The sequence below is a fragment of the Hyla sarda genome, chromosome 9 (assembly GCF_029499605.1).
Source record: "Hyla sarda isolate aHylSar1 chromosome 9, aHylSar1.hap1, whole genome shotgun sequence".
Classification (NCBI taxonomy): Eukaryota; Metazoa; Chordata; class Amphibia; order Anura; family Hylidae; genus Hyla; species Hyla sarda.
Window position 1 is genome coordinate 29,937,059 of NC_079197.1, and position 22,300 is coordinate 29,959,358.

The 22,300-nt window shown below is 41.4% G+C and overlaps 1 protein-coding gene across 5 annotated transcripts in view; it reads right to left on the reverse strand.

Annotated features, from left to right (window-relative positions):
* The window catches only part of PBX3 (PBX homeobox 3), a 228,865-nt gene extending 218,207 nt beyond the window's left edge, over window positions 1-10,658 (reverse strand). Inside the window, exons 1-3 of one of the 5 annotated variants that reach the window (XM_056537662.1) lie at window positions 10,459-10,657; window positions 8,757-10,266; window positions 6,563-6,636 (exon numbers count right to left, since the gene is read on the reverse strand). In XM_056537662.1, coding sequence (XP_056393637.1) covers window positions 6,563-6,636; window positions 8,757-8,953 — 271 coding nt within the window. In that variant the 5' untranslated portion in view covers window positions 8,954-10,266; window positions 10,459-10,657. The other 4 variants (XM_056537664.1, XM_056537666.1, XM_056537663.1 and 1 more) reach the window with 4 other exon arrangements.
* Window positions 10,659-22,300: the final 11,642 nt, after the last annotated feature.

Below are 22,300 nucleotides of genomic sequence, written 5' to 3' on the forward strand. Positions count from 1 at the left end.
AGAAATAATGTTATTAGAATAATAACAACCACCCAAGCCCTCCCTCAATCCAACTTTTTTATTGAAACACAGAAGATTGACAACAGGAAAAAAGATCTTCTAGTCCAGTGTTTCCCAACCAGTGTGCCTCCAGCTGTTGCAAAACTACAACTCCCAGCACGCCCGGACAGCCTTTGGCTGTCCGGGCATGCTGGGAATTGTAGTTTTGCAACAGCTGGAGGCACACTGGTTGGGAAACACTGATTTAGTCTGCCCTTAAATTATTTCCTGGACACATGTTGACTTATTGTTGTTTTCTAACCACATCTGCTGGAAGTTTGTTCCAAGCATCTACTACTTTTTCAGCAAAATATTTTCTCACATTGCTTTTGTGCCCCCTTGGTCTTGAGTTTACTTTTTGAATCTTATTTAACATAGGTAAAGGTTTCCGTCAGTCCCCCATTCCCTTTTTTTCTGTTGTAATATATAAGATTTTGTGCACCTATAACCTCCCCCCCCCCCTCAAAACCTAAGCTACAGTTTCGACCTCTCCCTCCCCCCTTTCCCTTCTTTCTTCCTGTAAAAAAAGGTAAAAGTTTTGATCCTGTATTCCCTTCCCTTTCTTTCCTTTGTAATATATGTAAAGGTTTTGATCATGTTCCACCTTTCCCTTCTTTCCTCCTGTAACTTGGGTATAAGGTTTCATTCTTGTCCACACAATTCCCTTCTTTCCCCCTGTAATATAAAGGTTTCGATCATGTCCTCGAATTTCATCTTTCGTCCTGCAATATACAAGTTTCAATCATGCCCCCCCCAATTCCCTTCTTACATCCGGATATATAAAGTTCCATGTCCCTCCCTATTCCCTTCTTCCCCCCTTTAACACAGTTAAAGGTTTCGTAGCAAGAAGGGGAAAAATAAACAAATGAAATAATAAATTCTTATGGCTTCCGCCCTCTACATATCTTATCCTTTAAAAATGATATTAAAGTACAAACTAAAGAAATGTATATCTAAACCGTGTAAATCTCCCACATCTTCGCATTCCACGGTAGTTATATTCTTCCACAAAGCAAGTTAGAAATCCCTCTTGGACAGTCCTACGTGATGGTAAAATGTCCACTATGCAAAAGCTCTTATTTGAGAGTCCTTAGTCGAGATGTGATAACTTTTATTAGGCTATCAGAAAATATATGACATTTCATGCCGTCCTCATAAAATGGTTCTCGATGTGCAGACTAGAAATAAATGTGTAATATCCTCGTGTCCCAACACTGTAATAATTACACATTTTATATATCACCAACATATGCCTCACTTCAGAAGGAAAAGAGACAAAAAAAAATAAAAAATCTGCCGAACAATACAATGCACACAAAGGGGAAGAAAAAAAAATGTACAGTGACCAAGGGTGAGGCTGCATTCCCATGTACCATCCTCTAGAAAAATGGCTGCGAATTCCCTGATAAACCAGTTTAGGATGGATTAAGGATCCCTATGACTACATGTAACATATGAGTATGCTTCCTATGGTCTGACGCTGCCCCTCATTATCTCCATTTATTAGATTTGCATTGATAACTGGCTGCCGCTTAACCTTACAGGAGGAAGCCGAGCTGTACACTGGAAACAGAGCTCTGTAATTGAGTTGAAGTTTGTTGGATGTTTAACCCCTACATCACTGCAGAGTCTGCCTGACTGCTCTTACATATAATCTGCTATGATAACAAAGGATTTGGGAAACCAAAAAGGGGCATCTATAGCCAGCACACAGACGTAGTAAAGCTAAATTAGCAAGAGGTGTCGCATAATGATCACCTGAGCTTTTACATGGGGCTGCAGATGGACCTTAAGTGTACCTTAATGAAAGTTATCATACCCTACAAGAACTGAGAGACTGCTCTACTGCTCTAATGTATAATTAATAGGAGTGACTGACAACAAGGAGCCTAATGGACAGATGTAGCAGAGCGGAGTTTGCCAGATGTATAAATATTTACATGAGCCTTAATCCGGGGCATTAAGGAAAACTACTACTATGCAAATAACGCAGCTCAACAGCAGCCAAAAAACGACATAAAATTGACACTAGGTTCACAAGTAGTATTTTGGTTGGTATTTTTTATCCAAAACCAAAAGTGGGTTCAAACTTACAGTAACTTTCCATCATTGTGTTGATTCCACTCCAGGTTTTGGCTGAAAACACTGACCAAAATGAGAACAAAATATAAGTGTGAACCCAGCCTTAAAGCTAAATTATAGATTAATACTACAAGTCTTTAAATATATCACCAATTAGAGGTTAAAATGAATGACTAAAATGGTAAAAAACAGAACTATCCATGAAATGTATACCAAGAAAAGATGTGATATGTGTAATGCTGAACGCTGTCCATGGTCTTTCCCATCTCCTCGGGGCCGTTATAATTCGCGAGGCTCTACAAGGCTTTGGAGCGGTGGGTGAAGACAATACACAGGGAGACACATGTGGGGGCAGATCTGAGTGAGGTGGTTTATCACAACTCCAAAAATGACATAAGAACAAAAGGAATGTCTGATCACTTTGAATCAGCACTTTCTAAAGGTTATGTCAAGCTGAGAAATTAATATTGTAGTTTTTTTTCCCCTCTCTTTGCAGGCGCCTACTCTGGCACATTCCTATTTTATTCTCCCCCAGGATGGGAAATGATGAGAACTGAACAGCCGCACTGGATTTGCAGCCACTAGTTGTGCTTTGTTCACTATTTACATACATTAATATATATCTATTTATGCTGCTTGTGCCGGTATGGTTAACACTTGCATGGTCTTTTATACACTACTTAAAAGGTTTTCTCATCACATTATATCCGGATTTCCTTTCTCAACAGGTGAACAACATTGATTCCCTTTTACAGCATTTACTTTTAGACTGTAAGGTGAATAACTTTGCTGCCTTGCAGATGTGTAAACCCACCACTGTACTCCTTGGCTATTTACCATCAGTGACAAACAGGTTAACAGTCTCCCGACTGGCTACTCACATCTTGTTTTCTGGGTCAAAAATGTTCAGTGAGCGTTTCTACTGACTCTCTTTAGGCATATAAAAATCCTTCAAGTAGCCCGAGACGGTCCTTCTAGCTTCCCCCTGCGGACATCTCGCTCAGTGGAGAAGTTCATTACATTTTATGATCTTCCCAAGTCTGTCCTGCTTATAAGACTCGCAAAAGGCCACAAATCTGGCAAACCATCATGTATGCCATTAGACATTACTACTAAATGAATGGCATTTAAGCTCTCTGTTCCACAGTGGCTATATTAGGGGTGGCTGGCAGCTGTCAATGTACCTTCCTGCTCTAGGACTAAGTTCTAAAATTGTAAAGGAAAATGTACATTATTATAGGGTACATGTGTAATGAGACTTGGGTGTACGGCCAAAAGGTTGACAAATTACTTTAGTACTTCTACAGTATGGGTAATTATATATAATATATACACATACACACAGATTTGATATACACACACACACACACATATGTGTGTGTGTGTGTATATATATATATATATATATATATATATATATATATTGTTTTGTATTCCAAGATGTATGGAGCTGTTGGCGCCCCTATGACAAACTAACAAATATTTCTAATTTTCTCAGTTCTCAAATACTAATGAAGCAATCTTACGTTTTGCCAGTATATACCCACTTGGGGATAAAAACTTACATTTAGACTCCGGCTCATTGACAAAAGAAAAGGCAAAAAAAAAAAATCCCATCCATACACAATCATATGTTCACGTGTATTGATTTTTATGCCTGTGGCTAGCTGAAAAATCCAGAGCCTGTTTATTTAATTCAAAAAAAGGTCATTTCTCATCTACATGCAACAAACACGGCTCAAGCTGCCTTAATCTCTCTTGCTTTTTTTTTTCCACTTCTCCTGCCTGGGCTTCCAGTAAAAAAATTCATCACAGCAACGATATAAACAGGAGAACGATTCGGGGCAGGTTAACATCTCAAATTCAAAATTTTGATTCCAAAACCACTGTTATTCTCCTAAAACCCAATATTTTAGGAGTAAAATAAAAAGCAACAAAAAAAGCAATAATTATAGAAAAAGAAAAAAGCCTGCTGCTACCTTGTGGTTGCTGCTAGCAGAGCGCAAACATTAATAAAGCCTGGTAACTACTGTATAATTTTAACACAGACAGGAAAAAAATACTAATAACTAGAATTCCACTCACAAAAGGGGAAGAAGATAAATGCGCCGGCCGAACCCAAACCTGTCTGTTATCTGCCTTTTTTATTCAATAAAACCTGCCAGCTGATGTGATAATTAAAATGAACAAACATAATAAAACAGTCCTGAAGTGGAGGTAGGGATGGAGGGAAGCGTCTCCCTCATGCAATATTTTGATAGATTCCTTGTATAGGAGAGAAGCTTTGAAACAATGAAGCGGTCAGAAAACAAAGACGTTTCCTGACCCTTTTCATTTTCGACGGCTAATAAGGTAAAGTTGCCGAGGCTGGTATTAGTGCACACACATACCAGCCGCCCTCCGTGACATTAAACAGATTGCCGCCACCAAGAATAAAAACAAACACTTGAAATTCAGAATTGTTTCTAACTACACAAGCAGCTGCTTCCTCCGCTCTAGCACGCTTGCTCCAGACCGGCAGCATTGCAACGGGTGAAATCCATACATAGAGTCGGAGATTTTACATCACACTAAAAATATGATGATGCAAACAGAATCTTCTCATTTAAACAATTCTACTGGTTATTGATGTCACGGCCAATGCTCCGTGTTCTTTGTCTGCTAAAACGACCAGAGTCTCATGTTCATTCATAATGTAATAGGCACGTCTTTTCCAATTTCCATTTTTCCTTTTGTCAATTTTACTGTCACTTTTATAAGCCGAGGGTGCCGATGGACATTTGTACCGATCAACCCTCTCAGCCACGGAGGCGGTTTTGTCCCCTATCTAATCTATGAAGAGCTGAGATTTGACACCTTGCTTACAGCACTAGTCACTCCGATTAGGTTCATTCCGCAGACTGAATGAAGTGTACAATTATTTCAATTATTAAAATTTTCCCCTCTTAAGTGGTAACATACGTTGTGAAGCTGCGCAATGCATAGACAAAGCCTAAGATATAACAGGAAAACAACACAAGTGACATGTTGGGTTGTTACATTAACTGATTTCAATATAAATATTATATATATATATATATATATATATATATATACACATACATACACATCACATGGCAAAGGATAAAAAAATAAAATATTATAAAATAAATTAACCTCTGTAATACTGAACGCTTTATAGTAAACCATTAAAAGTGCTCATAAGATCAGGTCATTGTGTATTATTTCAGCAGAGAGCAGCAATTACAGAGACAGATCTTTTTTTTTTTTTTTTGGGGGGGGGGGGGGGGTGTTGGGGGCAGGTTAAGAAAAAAAAAAGGAACCCAAAAAAAAAAAAAAACTCTCTGCACACAGAAATTGACGGTGATTGATTAGGTGTGCCAGCAATTAATATATATATTGTAGTCATTTGATTTGCTACAATGTATCAATGACAAGCTCAACACTGAAACTGACACCCTTAATAGGTTCTGGTGATTTGACACTCTTGAAATCCCTGGATTATTTAATGATCACTTTTTATGAAAATATATATGAGCACAAAATAATATTAAAAATAAAGAAAGAACTATATATATATATATATATATATATATATATATATATACATACATATACATATACACACACATATATAATATATATAATGTATATATATTATTTTTATTTATTTTTTTATATACTTATGACCCGTGTGCTAAGAACATGCAACTGTGTTAACATCAGAGTAATGCCCATTTATATTAAATGTGTGTATGCAGATTATGTACATATGAAAGGATGCTGATGACAGTAAAACAGAGCACTTATAACTAAGCCGAGGAAATCCTATATAAAACCCCTTCTATTTGTTTCTTCCCTTTAACTGAAGATTAGGCTTGGAACTCATTTCTCCTCTGTCAATATAAAGATATCTGTACCGGTGGTTTTGGCAGTAAATTAATGCTGTGATTTAATGTCACCGGCACAGATTCCTTATTGATCTTTATATGGAGGGATCAGAGATTTTTAAAGGAAGAAAATAACCATAGTGACACTCTGCTCATCCCTGTCTCATCCCCTGCATCCTGCAAATACAAGTGTCCTGAACAATTCCTTTTTTTCTTGGCGGATTGTAAGACACATAGATAACTTTGTGGCCTATTCCTGTTCAATGTGAATAGCTGCCTCCCTCACAGTTTATAAAGGGTTAACCTTTCATCCTCACTTGGTCCATAGCCTGACATAAAAAAAAAAGTGTAGCCCTTGGCAGGTGACCTGTTCTCCACCTAACATACACAGCGTTCTGTACACAAATGATCAATTTTTTTTTTGTACTGGTTCTTGACCGCGCGATGTTATGGGAAATAAAGATGGCGTTGCCCAGCTTAACAGCAGCAATGGACATGGTGAAGTGAGCGCAATAAGGGTTTATAAAAGGCAGAAAGATCACAACTCCTACCTGTTTTCTCTTTGATTTCACATAAAACACTGAAAAGGGCTGGCTTCATCCTATGACAGTTTAGTGCATGCTTTCTGCAAAAAGAAGGCAAAAGAACAATATTACCAAAAGCAAGAGATAGATAGATAATAAATAGATAGATAGATAGATAGGAGATACATAGGATAATCTAGAGAAGTATAGTTGACTAACTGACAGATAAATAGCTACATATAGGATAGATAGACAGACAGACTGATAGATAATTCAAAGATATTCAGATGATAGACATGAGATAAATAGCTAGATAGATAACTACATGAGATTAATACAAAGATAATTCAAAGACATACAGATGATAGATAGATAGATATGAGATCAATAGATAGATAGATATGAGATCAATAGATAGATATGAGATAGATAGATACGAGATCAATAGATAGATAGATATTAGATCAATAGATAGATAGATATGAGATAGATAGATAGAGATAGATAGATATGAGATCGATAGATAGATATGAGATCAATAGATAGATATGAGATAGATATGAGATAGATAGATATGAGATCAATAGATAGATATGAGATCGATAGATAGACATTATGATAGATATGAGATCAATAAATAGATAGATATGAGATAAATAGATAGACAGACAGACAATATGATATATATGAGGTCAATAGATAGATAGATAGACAGACAGAGATTTTATTGGAATGATAGGAGGATAATTCTATATACTGATGACAGATGGGTGAATATAAATGAGATATATAGGTGATAGTTAAGTACATATAAGACTGATATATAGCCAAATAAATAGATAAGAGATATGCAGATAAAATATATAAAGATGATAGAAAGATAACTCATAGAGAGATGTATAGTAATTCATATATAGAATGTATGTTTCATGTGTATTTATCTATTGTACATATGATATATTTGCATATTTTAAACTAATGTGTATTTACTATATTAGTATGTATTATAAATACGCTATACTCTTTCAACAATAAATTAAAACAAGGAGGCATAAGACTGTATTATTAAGACTGTATTACGGTAGTATTTAGGATAATACATATCTGGCCATTCCCACTCATCACAGCCAACATCTGGTTAGTGTTGGGGAACTTTGGTAAGTTGGCCCTAACTTTGCAGGGAATGCCCAGCGCCCTTACTGAGTCTACTACCAGGTGAACTGTGAAAAGTTGAGCTTCTTTCTTCGAAACGCTTGACAATATGTAATGTTTACTCACATGTCAGATTAGACGACTATTATGGCAAATCTAAATCACCGCTTGTCACAAGAAGCTGCTTCAATCCATAGCAAAACTGATTTATTAAAAGGGGCCAACTTTTACACAGCAGTATATTTTCCCAACATTGATTTTTTTTTCCCTTTACAGTAGCATCTCCTGCTATATGCTCTCAAAATAAACATGCAAAACACACACATAGTAACAAGTCTGTATCCTAACCGAGTGGCAGATGGGCTGTACGAGGGACATAAGATAGGCATAAAATGGGCACAAAGATGTCTAGCTAAATGTTTACACATCATGCAAACAATTTGTAAAGGAATAACACAGCATCTGCTGGGGTAGAAGACGCTTGGTTTCTAAGAGGAAGTTCTTGTGCTGTCTTAACATTACAGATGATTGCTTGTTGGAAGGAAGCTAAGTGGTCCTGAAAGCTTGACCTATAAATAATCCTCTATATAGGGACTCCAGATAAGCAGGGACAAGCTGCGTTTATGGTCTTCACTATAACAATATATAGACTAATAAACGTGTGTAGACTGACTTGTGTGGCCCCTACCGAGCCAATTTTATTTATAATTATCAGTCTTCCTATATAGGGCCAGATCCTAGCCTTAGAGAGAAGAATGGACGGGGAGCCTCAAGTAGGGAGCAGCCTCTCAGCACACAGCTGCTGCGACCCCTCTTTATATCAGGCTGCCTTCGAAAGGCATCAACTCGTCCCCCCTGTGAGAAGGAGCCTCCAGCTGCATCGCAGCCTCTGCTCGGCGTTGCTACCCAATACATGTGTTGGGTTATTTGACAAACTGCCTACATTGAGAAGTTGCTCACTCCAGGATGTACAGGAGTGATGAGCTGCTCTCATGCATGGGGAGGGAAAGTGTGATGCTGCGTGTATGTGTGTGCGTGTGTGCTTTTTTTTATTGCGATGGAAACCAACTTTGCTTGTGCCTCATCCAGGCTCTGATCAGTGATGGTCATGATCTGGTGCAGGATGTCGCCAATGTCCTGCTTCCTGCCATCCCCATCTGTCCCATCGTGTCCATGGGGAGGAGGTAAAGTCATTCCCCCCTGTACCGAGTGACCGGCCATGTTCACTCCGGCCAAAGTCTGCAACATCCTGGTCTGCTCGTCCATACTCCTCTCCGCAGCCAAATCAATTGAAATACAGACTGCAAGGAGACAACCTCACAGTCAGGGGCACAACCGCTTGGGGGTCAGTGTCCCGCACATCAACAACAAAGCGTCAATTCCCAGCCCCGGGTATTCTGCTTGGCAAACAAGGGGTAGAAAGAATATACAGTTCTTCACTCCATCCAAAAAAAAAAAAAAACCTTGCTGCTTGGGCTGATACAAAGTAACACAGGCTACAGCCCTCTTCCAGCTATTTCTGGGTTCAGATTGCCTCTATTTCCAGTGCAGTTTTATTCCACTGCATAAAGCAAAGTCTGGGGGTCTCATGAAAAGATCAAAGGTCCCGGGGCTTCTTTAGCTTTGGCCAGGCCAGTTCCAATTCATCCCATCAGGACACAAGTTAGAGAAAAAAAAAAGCCAACGTATCGCACCTACTGTCAAATGTCACAGGATTTTTTGTTTTTGTTTTTGTTGGGATTTAGTTAAAAATGAGAAGCCGGAGAGTTGAAGGATCTTTGTCAGAAGGAGCTGCACTTTCTTCTAGGACACTTCTTGACGTCTCAGTGCATTTGTTAGAGAAAAAAAAAAAATCTGTCTTTATTCCAGCCAATGAGAAAGAAATTCAAAAATCCCCAAAAAAATTTCATTGAACATTTTTAAAAATTCTCTTTTTTTTTTTGGTAATATTTTTTAAAAAAATTTTTTGCCCTCTCCAAGAAGGTGAAGGATGTCATGAAGAGTAATAAGAAGGCATGGTGCTCTCCCTGGGCTTCTTCTCAGATCTCCTTCCTTGGATGTTTCCTTCTTCAATCCTTCATCCAGGAGCTGCCAATCTCCCCGGGTGCTGGGTCATAAATCAGGCTCTGATGATGAAGTAGTAGTTATAGTAGGAGTAGTAGTAGCTGCTGCTCCTCGATGATCACCTCCAATAAAATAAATGGGGAGTGTAAAAAAAGAAGACAATAAGATGTATAAAAGAAAGTCTCTGGGAAAGAAGAAGAAGTGTCCGGGCCGGGTGGGGGGAGCTGCAGGGGTATTGATGGCAGGAGAGGTGATAGAAATGGTTAAGGTGCCCGGTGAGATGTGGAGGATGATGATGATGATGCCTCAGAGCAGCAATCAAAAAAGTTTTTTCCTCCTCCTCGGCGGCGGCTGAGGGGGTGATGTGGGAGAGATGGATGGGGGGCCGGTAGTCGGGGCTCTCCCGGGCGGGATTTATGGCTCCGGCTGCTTGCCCCGCTTTACGCTGCTGCTGCCGGCCCCGGTGACGGATTGACAGGCTGCCAACGCCACTCACTCACTGCGGACGTGTCAGACTTTGAAGGAGGGGAGGAAATAAAAAGGGAGACAAAATATAAATAATGGAGGCAGGCTCCTCCCCTCCCCGTGTGTCTTCAGCCCCCGGGAAGGAGGAGGGTGAGAAGGCGGGCGCTGCTGCTGCCTCTCTCCGAGCCCCCACCCCCTCCTGTCCCCGCCCGGTGGAGGACGACTACTACTACTACTACTACCTCGGAGAAATGGCGCGCTGAGGCGGTTGCTAGGGCCAGTGTTGTCACGCACCCGGCCAGCGTTGCTAGGGGAGACGGGAGACGCGACCAATCGAACGCTGGGCACTGTGAGTCAAGGTTGGCGTTGCGGTGGTGAGAAGATTGGTTGAGAGCACGTGGCTCGCCTGCCCGCCCTCTTCGTTTGCGATTGGAAGATTCGAATGTTGACGTCACGGAGATGGGCGGGGTAACTACGGATGGTCCCTCAGCTGATTGCCATGGCAGCAAGAGAGCAGAGGGGAAGAGGGATGCTGTGCATGACAGTGGAACGGAATGAGGGCTGGCGCCTTCTCACAGAGCCGAGCAATGCGGGCAGAACGATACACTGTACTAGAATGGATATAAAATACAGTAAACATGCAGGAAAACAAATACAGTGTGAAATCATGGAGAGCGGTGGCTTGGCAGCTGTTGCAGAACTACAACTCCAATCATTTCTGAAGAGCTGCTGTCCTGTTGCCAAATTACAATTCCCACATGCAAAGAGAGCTACTCTCACACTGCTGCAAAACTACAACTCCCAGCATGCCAAGAGAGCTACTCTCACACTGCTGCAAAACTACAACTCCCAGCATGCCAAGAGAGCTACTCTCACACTGCTGCAAAACTACAACTCCCAGCATGCCAAGAGAGCTACTCTCACACTGCTGCAAAACTACAACTCCCAGCATGCCAAGAGAGCTACTCTCACACTGCTGCAAAACTACAACTCCCAGCATGCCAAGAGAGCTACTCTCACACTGCTGCAAAACTACAACTCCCAGCATGCCAAGAGAGCTACTCTCACACTGCTGCAAAACTACAACTCCCAGCATGCCAAGAGAGCTACTCTCACACTGCTGCAAAACTACAACTCCCAGCATGCCAAGAGAGCTACTCTCACACTGCTGCAAAACTACAACTCCCAGCATGCCAAGAGAGCTACTCTCACACTGCTGCAAAACTACAACTCCCAGCATGCCAAGAGAGCTACTCTCACACTGCTGCAAAACTACAACTCCCAGCATGCCAAGAGAGCTACTCTCACACTGCTGCAAAACTACAACTCCCAGCATGCCAAGAGAGCTACTCTCACACTGCTGCAAAACTACAACTCCCAGCATGCCAAGAGAGCTACTCTCACACTGCTGCAAAACTACAACTCCCAGCATGCCAAGAGAGCTATTCTCACACTGCTGCAAAACAACAACTCCCAGCATGCCAAGTGAGCTGATCCCCCACTGTGACAAAACTACACCTCCCAGCATTCCCAGATAGGTGCTCCCACAATGTCCAAACTACTACTCCCAGCATGCCCCAGTAGCTGCTCTCCCACAGTGTCCAAACTACTACTCCCAGCATGCTCCAATAGCTGCTCTCCCAGTGTCCAAACTACTACTCCCAGCATGCCCCAGTAGCTGCTCTCCCACAGTGTCCAAACTACTACTCCCAGCATGCTCCAATAGCTGCACTCCCACAGTGTCCAAACTACTACTCCCAGCATGCCCCAATAGCTGCTCTCCCACAGTGTCCAAACTACTACTCCCAGCATGCCCCAATATCTGCTATCCCACAGTGTCCAAACTACTACTCCCAGCATGCCCCAATAGCTGCTCTCCCACAGTGTCCAAACTACTACTCCCAACATGCACAGAGTGCTTCTTACACACTGTTGCACAGCAACTTCCAGCATGCCTAGTGAGCTCATCTGTCACTGTGACCAAACTACAACTCCCAGCATGCCCTGATAGCTGCTCTCCTACTGTGATCAAACTACAATTCCCAGCATGTCCAGAGAGCTGCTGTCCCACTATGGCTAAATGACTACTCCCAGCATTCTCAGAGAGCTGCTGTCCCACTGTTGCATGCAGTTGTCTGGGAATGCTGGGAGGTGTAGAGTTTGCAACACCAGGTGAGAATCCACTGATGTAAAGAACATCCAGTATAAAAAATAATAATCATTAACAGTGTTTTGTACATTCACACGTTCACACAAAAAGCCAGTCCCATGCAATAATGTATCTGGTCCAAATGTCCTAAAAAGAGTTTATACCAGTACAGTGATCCCTCACCTTACAATGGCCTCAACATACAATAGTTTCAACATACAATGGTCTTTTCTGGACCATTGTAACTTGAAAAAAGACTCAACATACAATGCTACGGACAGTCCAGGCCGGAAGAACTGACCAATTAGAATGGACATTCACAACAGTACTACTGAAGTGCATGCACTGACTGTCTGGTAGCGCCTCCCTACAATACAGGGAGGTACTACATGTTCTGTATTACTCTTTACCACTGCCTTTAGCTCTTTAGCTGCTCCTTTGGACATAGGTAAGGGCGGCTACATTTTGTGTGTACTGTACAGGACCCTGAAGAAGCTCCTGTCCTCTATATAGACCAGACTTTCCCAACCAGGGTGCCTCCAGTGGTTGCAAAACTACAACTCCCAGCAGCCAAAGGCTGTCCAGGCATGCTGGGAGTTGTAGTTTTGCAACTACTGGAGGCACCCTGGTTGGGAAACACTGACATAGACAGTGATTTACAGCTTCCAGCAGCTCTTTCTTTGTTTTATATGTAAGTATTTGCTTTATCTATCTTAGTTATCTACTTATTTCTATTTAATCCTCACTTTTTCCTATTTTTGGATGACATTTTGTTGGCTTCAGAACCAATTATCAGGTTTCCATAGAGTTCTGGTCTCAACATACAATGGTTTCAACATACAATGGCCTTCCTGGAACCAGGGGTACTCCGGTGAAAAACTTTTTTTTATTTTTTTTTTTAAATTAACTGGTGCCAGAAAGTTAAACAGATTTGTAAATTACTTCTATTAAAAAATCTTAATCCTTCCTGTACTTATTAGCTGCTGAATACTACAGCGGAAATTCTTTTCTTTTTGAAACACAGAGCTGTCTGCTGACATCATGAGCACAGAGCTCTCTGCTGACATCTCTGTCCATTTTAGGAACTGACCAGAGCAGCATATGTTTGCTATGGGGATTTCCTTTTACTCTGGACAGTTCCTAAAATGGACAGAGATGTCAGCAGAGAGCACTGTGGTCATGATGTCAGCAGAGAGCTCTGTGTTTCAAACAGAAAAGAATTTCCACTGTAGTTTTTAGCAGCTAGTAAGTACAGGAAGGATTAAGATTTTTAATAGAAGTAATTTACAAATCTGTTTAACTTTCTGGCACCAGTTGATTTAAAAAAAAAAAAAGAATAATTTTCAGCGGAGTACCCCTTTAATATTGTAACTTGAGGGACCACTGTACTGGCCTCCTAAAGAAAAGTGTAGAGTCAAGTGTACATCAATGAGCCACATGATGACATTACATTACGACAGTTGTATAGGTTCACTCATGGGTGCAGTTTAAAGGGAACCTGTCAACAATTTCATGCTGCCTGAACTACAAATAATGTAGGGCAGCCCCACTGACCCTCCAAAGATCTCTCCCTGTTTGGGTTTAGGTAGTGAGCTTACAATAAAGGCTGATGGGGTGGAGAGAAGGTGCAAGGGAGTTCCCTGATGACGCGTGGTCCAGGCAGCATGAAAGTGATGACAGGTCCCCTTTAGGGTTTATTCACACGTACAGTATTCTGCACATATTTGATGCGCAGGATCTGAAGCTGTAGATTTCACTGTAAACTAAATGACTGAACACAGCATCAAACCTACAACATCAAATCCCACGTATCAAATATGTGCAGGATACTGTACGCATTCTGCTAGTTTGACCCCAGCCTTAGAAGTGCCCAAAGTGGCAGTAAGACATAAAACAAAACCTGTACTTACCTGCCACTGATACCACAACAGTACAGTTCTGACAGAGCCATTTGTTCTCCATCCAGATATGTAGGAAATGTTTGTCCAGCCAATCACTGGTCACAGCTCTGACCCACCACCTATTGGGATTAGCACAAGGTGGGCAAATGTTTTACTGCCACCTTGAGTAATTCTAAATATAAAACCTTTATACCAGGATAACCCTTTTAGGGTCTGTTCACACGTATAGTATCCTGTGCATATTTTTTGTGCTAGGATTTCAAGCTGCAGATTTGAAGCCGTTGTCAATTAATTAGTTTACATTGGACTCTGCATATCTGCAGCTTGAAATCCTGTGCATCAAATAGGGGCAGGATACTGTACGTGTAAATACACCCTTAAGGGATGGTCACATGTAGCACATGCAACAACGATGGTCACAAGAGTGAGCTTCCTGCGGCCATATGGCTCTTGTGCCTGCTTGTAGCAAGCACTGAGCAGGCACTGTGTCTACATCAGCAAGTCTGCCACAGAGCTACCCAGCCACAGCAGTTAACTCGTTCTTGTGACTGCCGTCAGCGCATTAGCAGTGTGAAATACGCTGCAGAAGCACTATGTGCAACCCTACCCTTAAAGGGGTACTCTGCTGTAAACATCTTATGCCCTATCCAAAGGATAGGGGATAAGATGTTAGATCGTGGGTTCCCGCTGCTGCGGCACCCTTGTTATTAGGTGCCGATAAAACAGACAAAATAGGGTACAGCGCTCCATGGTGCATTAAAAGATAAACCTGTGAGGCGTATAAGATATAAATTGAATGCTCACCTATAGAGGTTGTGTTTCCACATGCACAACAATGGTGAGCACATGTAGTGGTAGTGTCCGCAGCCGACCGGTCAGGTATAGAGATCAAACAGGTAGCTTCAAAGAGGAACACCGGTCTTGATATGGCGCTGGACACAAATGATGCACACGAATGGATAAAAGCAGGTAGTTTATTCTCCCATCATGCAACGCGTTTCACTGCAATAGCAGCTTCATCAGGCATCAGTTGCCTGATGAAGCTACTATTGCAATGAAACGCGTTGCAAGGTTTATTTACATGTACAGTATCGTGAGCATATTTAATGTGCAGTTGTTAGATTTGAAGCTACAGATTTACAGCTGTGTTCAGTTATTTAGTTTATATTAAAATCTGCAGCTTCAAATCCTGTGCATCAAATATCCTCAGGATAATGTACTTGTGAAAATGCCCTTAAATAAAAATTCCCAAATATAGCATTAAAACAATTGCCCTCTTTAAGTGTTAAGGTATGCAGTCTTTTTTTTTTATTGTCCCAATTCATATGAAGCAATTTCACAAATATTTTTTATAAAAAAATCTACTGTAGTTTGTTTTAATTTACAGGTGTAATATGTCTCCATGGTAACAGACTACTAACCAATGCTAACACCAATAAAAATGCATTTAAAAAAAAATAGACACATAGAAGATTGTTGATAAAAAAGAGCTCCGGGTCCTTTCTAGTCTGCCTTTGTATTATTTTTTATTTTATTTATTTTTTCTTAGGATAGTTTTACATTCATAAACATTAGAGCCGTAAAATTAACATGTGTATTAACAAAGGGCTGTTTTATTTTGGAGTTCAATAGAACTCAATAATGAAAATAATTTTTTTTAAATGGGCGTTTTATTTACAACCCTCAAAAATAGACGAAAATCTATGTGTGAACATAGCCTTACTGTGGATTTACTAGCAATCACATCTGGTGGAAGGGTCTACTAATATTTCAGTAAGGAAGAATGTATACAACATTACGCACACACCTTATTTTTTTATGTATACATTAAATATATATATATGTATATATATATATATATATATATATATATATATATATATATACAGCCATATGTTTCAATATATTTTTTGCTACATGAGAAAGATATACATTTTTCCTGTTAGGCTGGGTTCACAACTGTGTTGGCAGCTCTTTTTGGTATCTCCATCACAGGTTCCATCAAAAATACCCAGTAAAATGCCAGACACCATAGCCCACAATACCGATGCCTACTTCATATCCTGCCTGATGAAGCAGATAATCTGTGAAACGCGTTGCATGATGGGTGATTAAAGTCGATTTTACCCTCCGAGTGTGTCCAGCGCCTCCTGATGTCCAGCGCCTCCTGATGTCCGCCACCTCCTTGGAGGCTCCTTGTTTCTCTATACTTCATATCCTAGCATGCAATGTACTGCTCCTTTTCTTCTCGTACAACTCTAAATGCAAAATATATCACTGCAAGAAGTCCACAAAAAGAAAGCTTATATAGTGGCACCGATACCTGAATAATTCCAGCTCCACGAGATGGATAGTATCACACCCGAACGTGCACCAGAACAAGTCAGCTGACGGCGGTGCTAGGACGATAGGAAACCCAGTCAGTGTAATAAAAAGTACAAAGAAAAACAAACGTCCGGCACTCACCGTCCAAATTCTGATCAAACAGCTCCCATCTCGGGCTGGTCCGTCCGGCACATCAGGCAAAGATAGAGTGGGGCGTTCATAGGCGACTGCCGGCGGTTTCACGCACACAGGTGTGCTTCTTCCGGCCTCCTTCCGGAGGCCGGAAGAAGCGCACCTGTGTGCGTGAAACCGCCGGCAGTCGCCTATGAACGCCCCACTCTATCTTTGCCTGATGTGCCGGACGGACCAGCCCGAGATGGGAGCTGTTTGATCAGAATTTGGACGGTGAGTGTCGGACGCCTGTTTTTCTTTGTACTTTTTATTGCAAAATATATCACTACTACACTTAAGCTAGGTTCACATTACGGAATTTCCAAGGGGAATTCCACTTTAATATTCCACTTGGAAATTCAGATGCAGTGGGATTCTCCTGCAAAGTCCACACTACAGAACTTTTAACAGCAGACGTTTCACCACTAAATTTCCACCTCAAAATAAGAATTTTACCCATTATTTTGACGAAATCCATCTGGGATACATTGCCATCTATGAGAACCTCTGGACGGAAATTGCGTAGTGTGTGAACCTAGCCTTGGAGGTTTTCCAACTTTATTTATTAACTAAATCACAGCAAATACACAAATTTTAGATCATCCCTTTAACACATAAAAATGCATACAATTTTCAGGGGAAAAACATAGAATCATTAACCCAAAAAATTCCCATTTAGTGATTTTCTGCTTCCTTTGCTTTCATGACACTGACATTTCTTAAAGGGGTACTCCACCCCTAGACATCTTATCCAAAGGATAGGGGATAAGATGTCTGATCGTGGGGGTCCCGCCGCTGGGGACCCCCGCAATATAGCATGCAGCACCCACCTGTATCTGCTTCCTGCAACGCTGGAGGTTCTGGCTCCCGACCACGGGAACGGAAGATTGTGACGTCCCGCCCCCACCCCTGTGTGACGTCACGCCCCGCCCCCTCAATGCAAGTCTATGGGAGGGGACGTGACTTGCATTGAGGGGGCGGGGACCCCCGCGATCAAACATCTATGGGAAGGGACGTGACTTGTAGAGATGAGCGAACTTACAGTAAATTTGATTCGTCACGAACTTCTCGGCTCGGCAGTTGCTGACTTATCCTGCATAAATGAGTTCAGCTTTCAGGTACTCCGGTGGGCTGGAAAAGGTGGATACAGCCCTAGGAAAGAGTCTCCTAGGACTGTATCCACCTTTTCCAGCCCACGGGAGCACCTGAAAGCTGAACTAACTTATGCAGGAAAAGTCATCAACTGCCGAGCCGAGAAGTTTGTGACGAATCAAATTTACTGTAAGTTCGCTCATCTCTAGTGAATTGCATTGAGGGGGTGGGACCCCCGCGATCAGACATCTTATCCCCTATCCTTTGGATAGGGGATAAGATGTCTAGGGGTGGAGTACCCCTTTAAGGCCTGGACATCACTAATAATATTTGACATCAAGCTGGTTTCTCAAATAACAATGACAGATCAGCTTTACAGGATGGAACCTTGTCATGAACCAAATTTTTCACATTTACACCATACATTTTCAATTAGATTGAGATTCAGACCATTTTCTTTCTATGTCATTGAGTTGTTATAAATTTCCAAAAGAAAAACTTTAATAACACTTTTTGCTCTGTGGCATGATGCATTATCATCCTGAAAATAGCTTTTCTTCATCTTTATAGGTGTCATTAGAACAGCACCAGATAAAAGTTCTAATGGTGATTGACCACTGAGTATCACTTTCATCTAATCTTCCACACTCCATTATAATTTTTTTTTGCCCGCTATAACCTTGTTTCTATCTGTTCAGGTGTTAGTGATGATTTTGTTTGTCTTTTAATATGTAAATAAGGCAGAACAGTGGCTCAGTGGTTAGCACTGTTATCTTGCAGTGCTGGGTTCAAATCCCTCCTAAGACAAGATTTATAAAGAGTTTGTATGTAGAGATGAGCGAACTTACAGTAAATTCGATTCGTCACGAGCTTCTCGGCTCGGCAGTTCAGCTTTCAGGTGCTCCCGTGGGCTGGAAAAGGTGGATACAGTCTTAGGAGACTCTTTCCTAGGACTGTATCCACCTTTTCCAGCCCACCGGAGCACCTGAAAGCTGAACTCATTTAAGCAGGATAAGCATTCAACTGCCGAGCCGAGAAGTTCGTGACGAATCGAATTTACTGTAAGTTCGCTCATCACTATTTGTATGTTTTCACCTTCATTGCATGGGTTTCCTACCAAACATACTGATAGGTTTAGATTGTGAGTCCCAATGGGGACAGAGACCAATTTAAGTGTTCAGCACTGCGGAATCTGTGTGTGCTATATAAATAAAGAGTTTTTATTAATAAATCCCATTTCATTTGCTTTGTTGTTTATTTTCTATTCTAAAGCGTATTGCTTTGAGTTATCTGTTTTAAGGCTTTGACATCTCCCCTGATCTACTTGTATGCTTTTATTTTTATAACTCTACCATTCTATTTATACTTTTACCAAATTTCTCTCACAGCTTAATAGGAACAACCAACATCTTTTGTCTTTCTTTTCATTGTTGCCTTGCTATCACACTTTTCCCCCTCCATACTCTTTTTTTTGGACAGCGGGTCTGGGGATGTAGCTAAACAATTGGGGGTATTTTGAAGGGAAAAGGGGGAAAGAGGTAATTGGAAGAGGGGATTTAGGGTGGGGAAAAGTAGGGTCATATAAGCAGGTAGTTCATGCAGGTTTCCACACAGGTCCACGCTAGGTTGCCACTGCAGTTTTTGAGCCAAAGCCAGAAGTGGTATTAACAACTTCCTGTAGGGTGACACCCCTGGGGAAAAAAGCCCTCTACTTGGGACTCACTAAAACGTAACTTTTATTGTGTCTTTTGAAATAGGAAAACAATAGAAATCTCACACGTGATTAAGACTATCAATGGTTGTCTCACTTATGTATTGGGATTATTTCTCATCCCTTTTGTATATACATCCCCGAGGTACTGCTATATCCAGTGGGCGGTCTCTCCTTCCCACTAGGGATGTCTATCACACCCTTCCCTGGCACGTACAACTCTCTATCTTGTCCTTGGATGTATATTATTTATCTTCTATTTAATTTTTATGGAGCAACCATTGCTTAAAATCATTCCCACCAGCCTCCCCAACGTTTTGCCAGGAACCGTCAAGGAGGCTGGTGAGAATGATTTTAAGCAATGGTTGCTCCATAAAAATCTAATAGAAGATAAATAATATACATCTAACAGGACAAGATAGGGAGCTGTAAGCTCCAGGGAAGGGTGTGAGAGACCTCCCTAGTGGGAAGGGGTGAGAGACCACCCACTGGATATAGCAGTACTTGGGGGATGTATATACAAAAGGGATAAAAAAAAATAATCCCAATGTAAGAGTGAGACAACCATTGATAGTTTTAATCACGTGTGAGTTTTCTAATGTTTTCCTCTCTTAAAAGACCCAATAAAAGTTACATTTGAGTGAGTCCCAAGTAGAGGGCTTCCTTTCCATAGGGGTGTCACCCCGAGGGACGTTGTTAATATATTATACCCTGGGACTCATAGGGATGAGTTCTCGAAAGCCACAAGTGGATCCAGTAGGAAGGAGAAGTATAAGTCCTTCCTTAATATCTCCCAATCCTTTTGAATACAATTCTGGCTTTGGTTCAAAAACTGCAGTGGCAGATATCTTTAAAACGCCAGAAAAAAACTGCGTGGAAACCTAGCCTAAAGCATGTGTTTTGTTGTATTTCAACAGTTCACATGAAGTTGGTAGCTCTAGGCCATAACAAGCTACCCACCCTCTTGCTGGGTTTCTTATCAGTAGATTGACACAGGCTGTGGGGAGCCTCCTAATTCAGATGTACTCAGGTAGTCATAAAAGTTAGTCAGGGATGACCAATGGCTATTTGTGGGAGCATGGAAACCACTGACTTTTCATTGGTAGAAGGACCAGGGCAGCCAAACTACATTTATTTTGTTGGGTGTCACAGTCTGTTGGGTAGTTTATGTGTGAGTAGATTAGAAGATTAAAGAGATTATCAAGGGATAGAAAAACAGAGCAAATTTCTTTCAAAAACACACCTGTCCTTAGGTTGTGTGTGGTATTACAGCTTGGCTTCATTCACTTTAACAGAGCGGAGCTACAATACCACACACAACCTACGGGCAGGCGTGGTACTGTTTTTTGAAGAAATCAGCTCTATTTTTTTCTAATCCTGGATAACCCCTCTGACATGCAATGGAAGTACAGCACAGACATTCACTTGTTAAATCAACCAGTGAATAAGTGGGCTTAACCAGGGCTGTCCACACTGTTTCCAAGGGTCCTGTAGCAACCACATAGGCAGCATGTATGGTATATGCTTCTTTGTCCTGCACTGAGGAAACTGATAGGAGACTGGTGTATGTGTTCTGGCTACAGCAAATTTCATAATAAATATATACCATATACATATACAGTGAAATCTCCCTTAGTGGACACCTCCCAATAGCAGACAGTTTTTAATTCCCCGACAGATTGCCATAAGACTTAATGTATTTGCACTCTCTGAATAGGGGACATTCCCAATAGCGGTCGAGGACAAAACACACCCAATAGAGGACAAAACACACCCAATAGGGGACAAAACACACCCAATAGGGGACAAAACACACCCAATAGGGGACAACGCACTCCCAATAGGGGACAAAACACTTCCATTAGGGGACAAAACACCCCCAACAGGGGACAATCAAGCTTATGTGCCAGCCCCACCTTGTACACCGGGCCGTCTTCAGGGGGCACAGCCAATACCCCAATAAGGGCCCCAGGCCCCCATTGCACCCCCTGCAGAATCCCCAGCACAGAAGCAGGAGACCGATGTTTAAACAGTGGTCTCCTGCTTCTGTCCGTCCACCAGCCACATCATTCACCCCCCTCCTGCCCTGATCCCCGCCACTTTATTCCCCTGTGCCAAATCATCCCCCCTTTATTACCCCTGTGCCATATCATTTCCTCTTGATTCCCCCTGTGCAATTTAATTCCCCCTTTATAGCCCTCTTTGCAAATTCATCACCCCCTCTTTACCACCCCCTGTGGGGGGTTAAGAATTTACACTGAGGTAATGAAGGGGGAATGAAATGGCACAGGGTGTAAGGGGGGGGATAATTTGGCAAAATGCATTTGAGAATAAGATGGTACAGGTTATAAAGGGGGGATTAAATGATACATGGGGGGGGGAGATAAGGGGTGATTGAACAACACTGGGAGATTATGATGTAATATAGCTTTTTATAGTGTTTTATAGGTATAGTGAGTACAATACAGTATTCCGTCATTTAGGAAGAATTTTGAACCTTTTTCCCAATAAGGGACATCTCTCAATAGTGGACACTTTTTTATTCCCCATGAGTGTCCGCTATTGGGAGATTCTACTGTATATATTACTAAGGTTTAACAAATATTAAAATTTCTCCACAATTTCTTTTTAAATTTTAATTCTTAGTAACCCTGGGTGTTTTCCTGGTTCTCAAATGTTTCGATTTTCTACGACACCATTCATTCTGGGCTCATAATGGGTACCAATGTCAATCA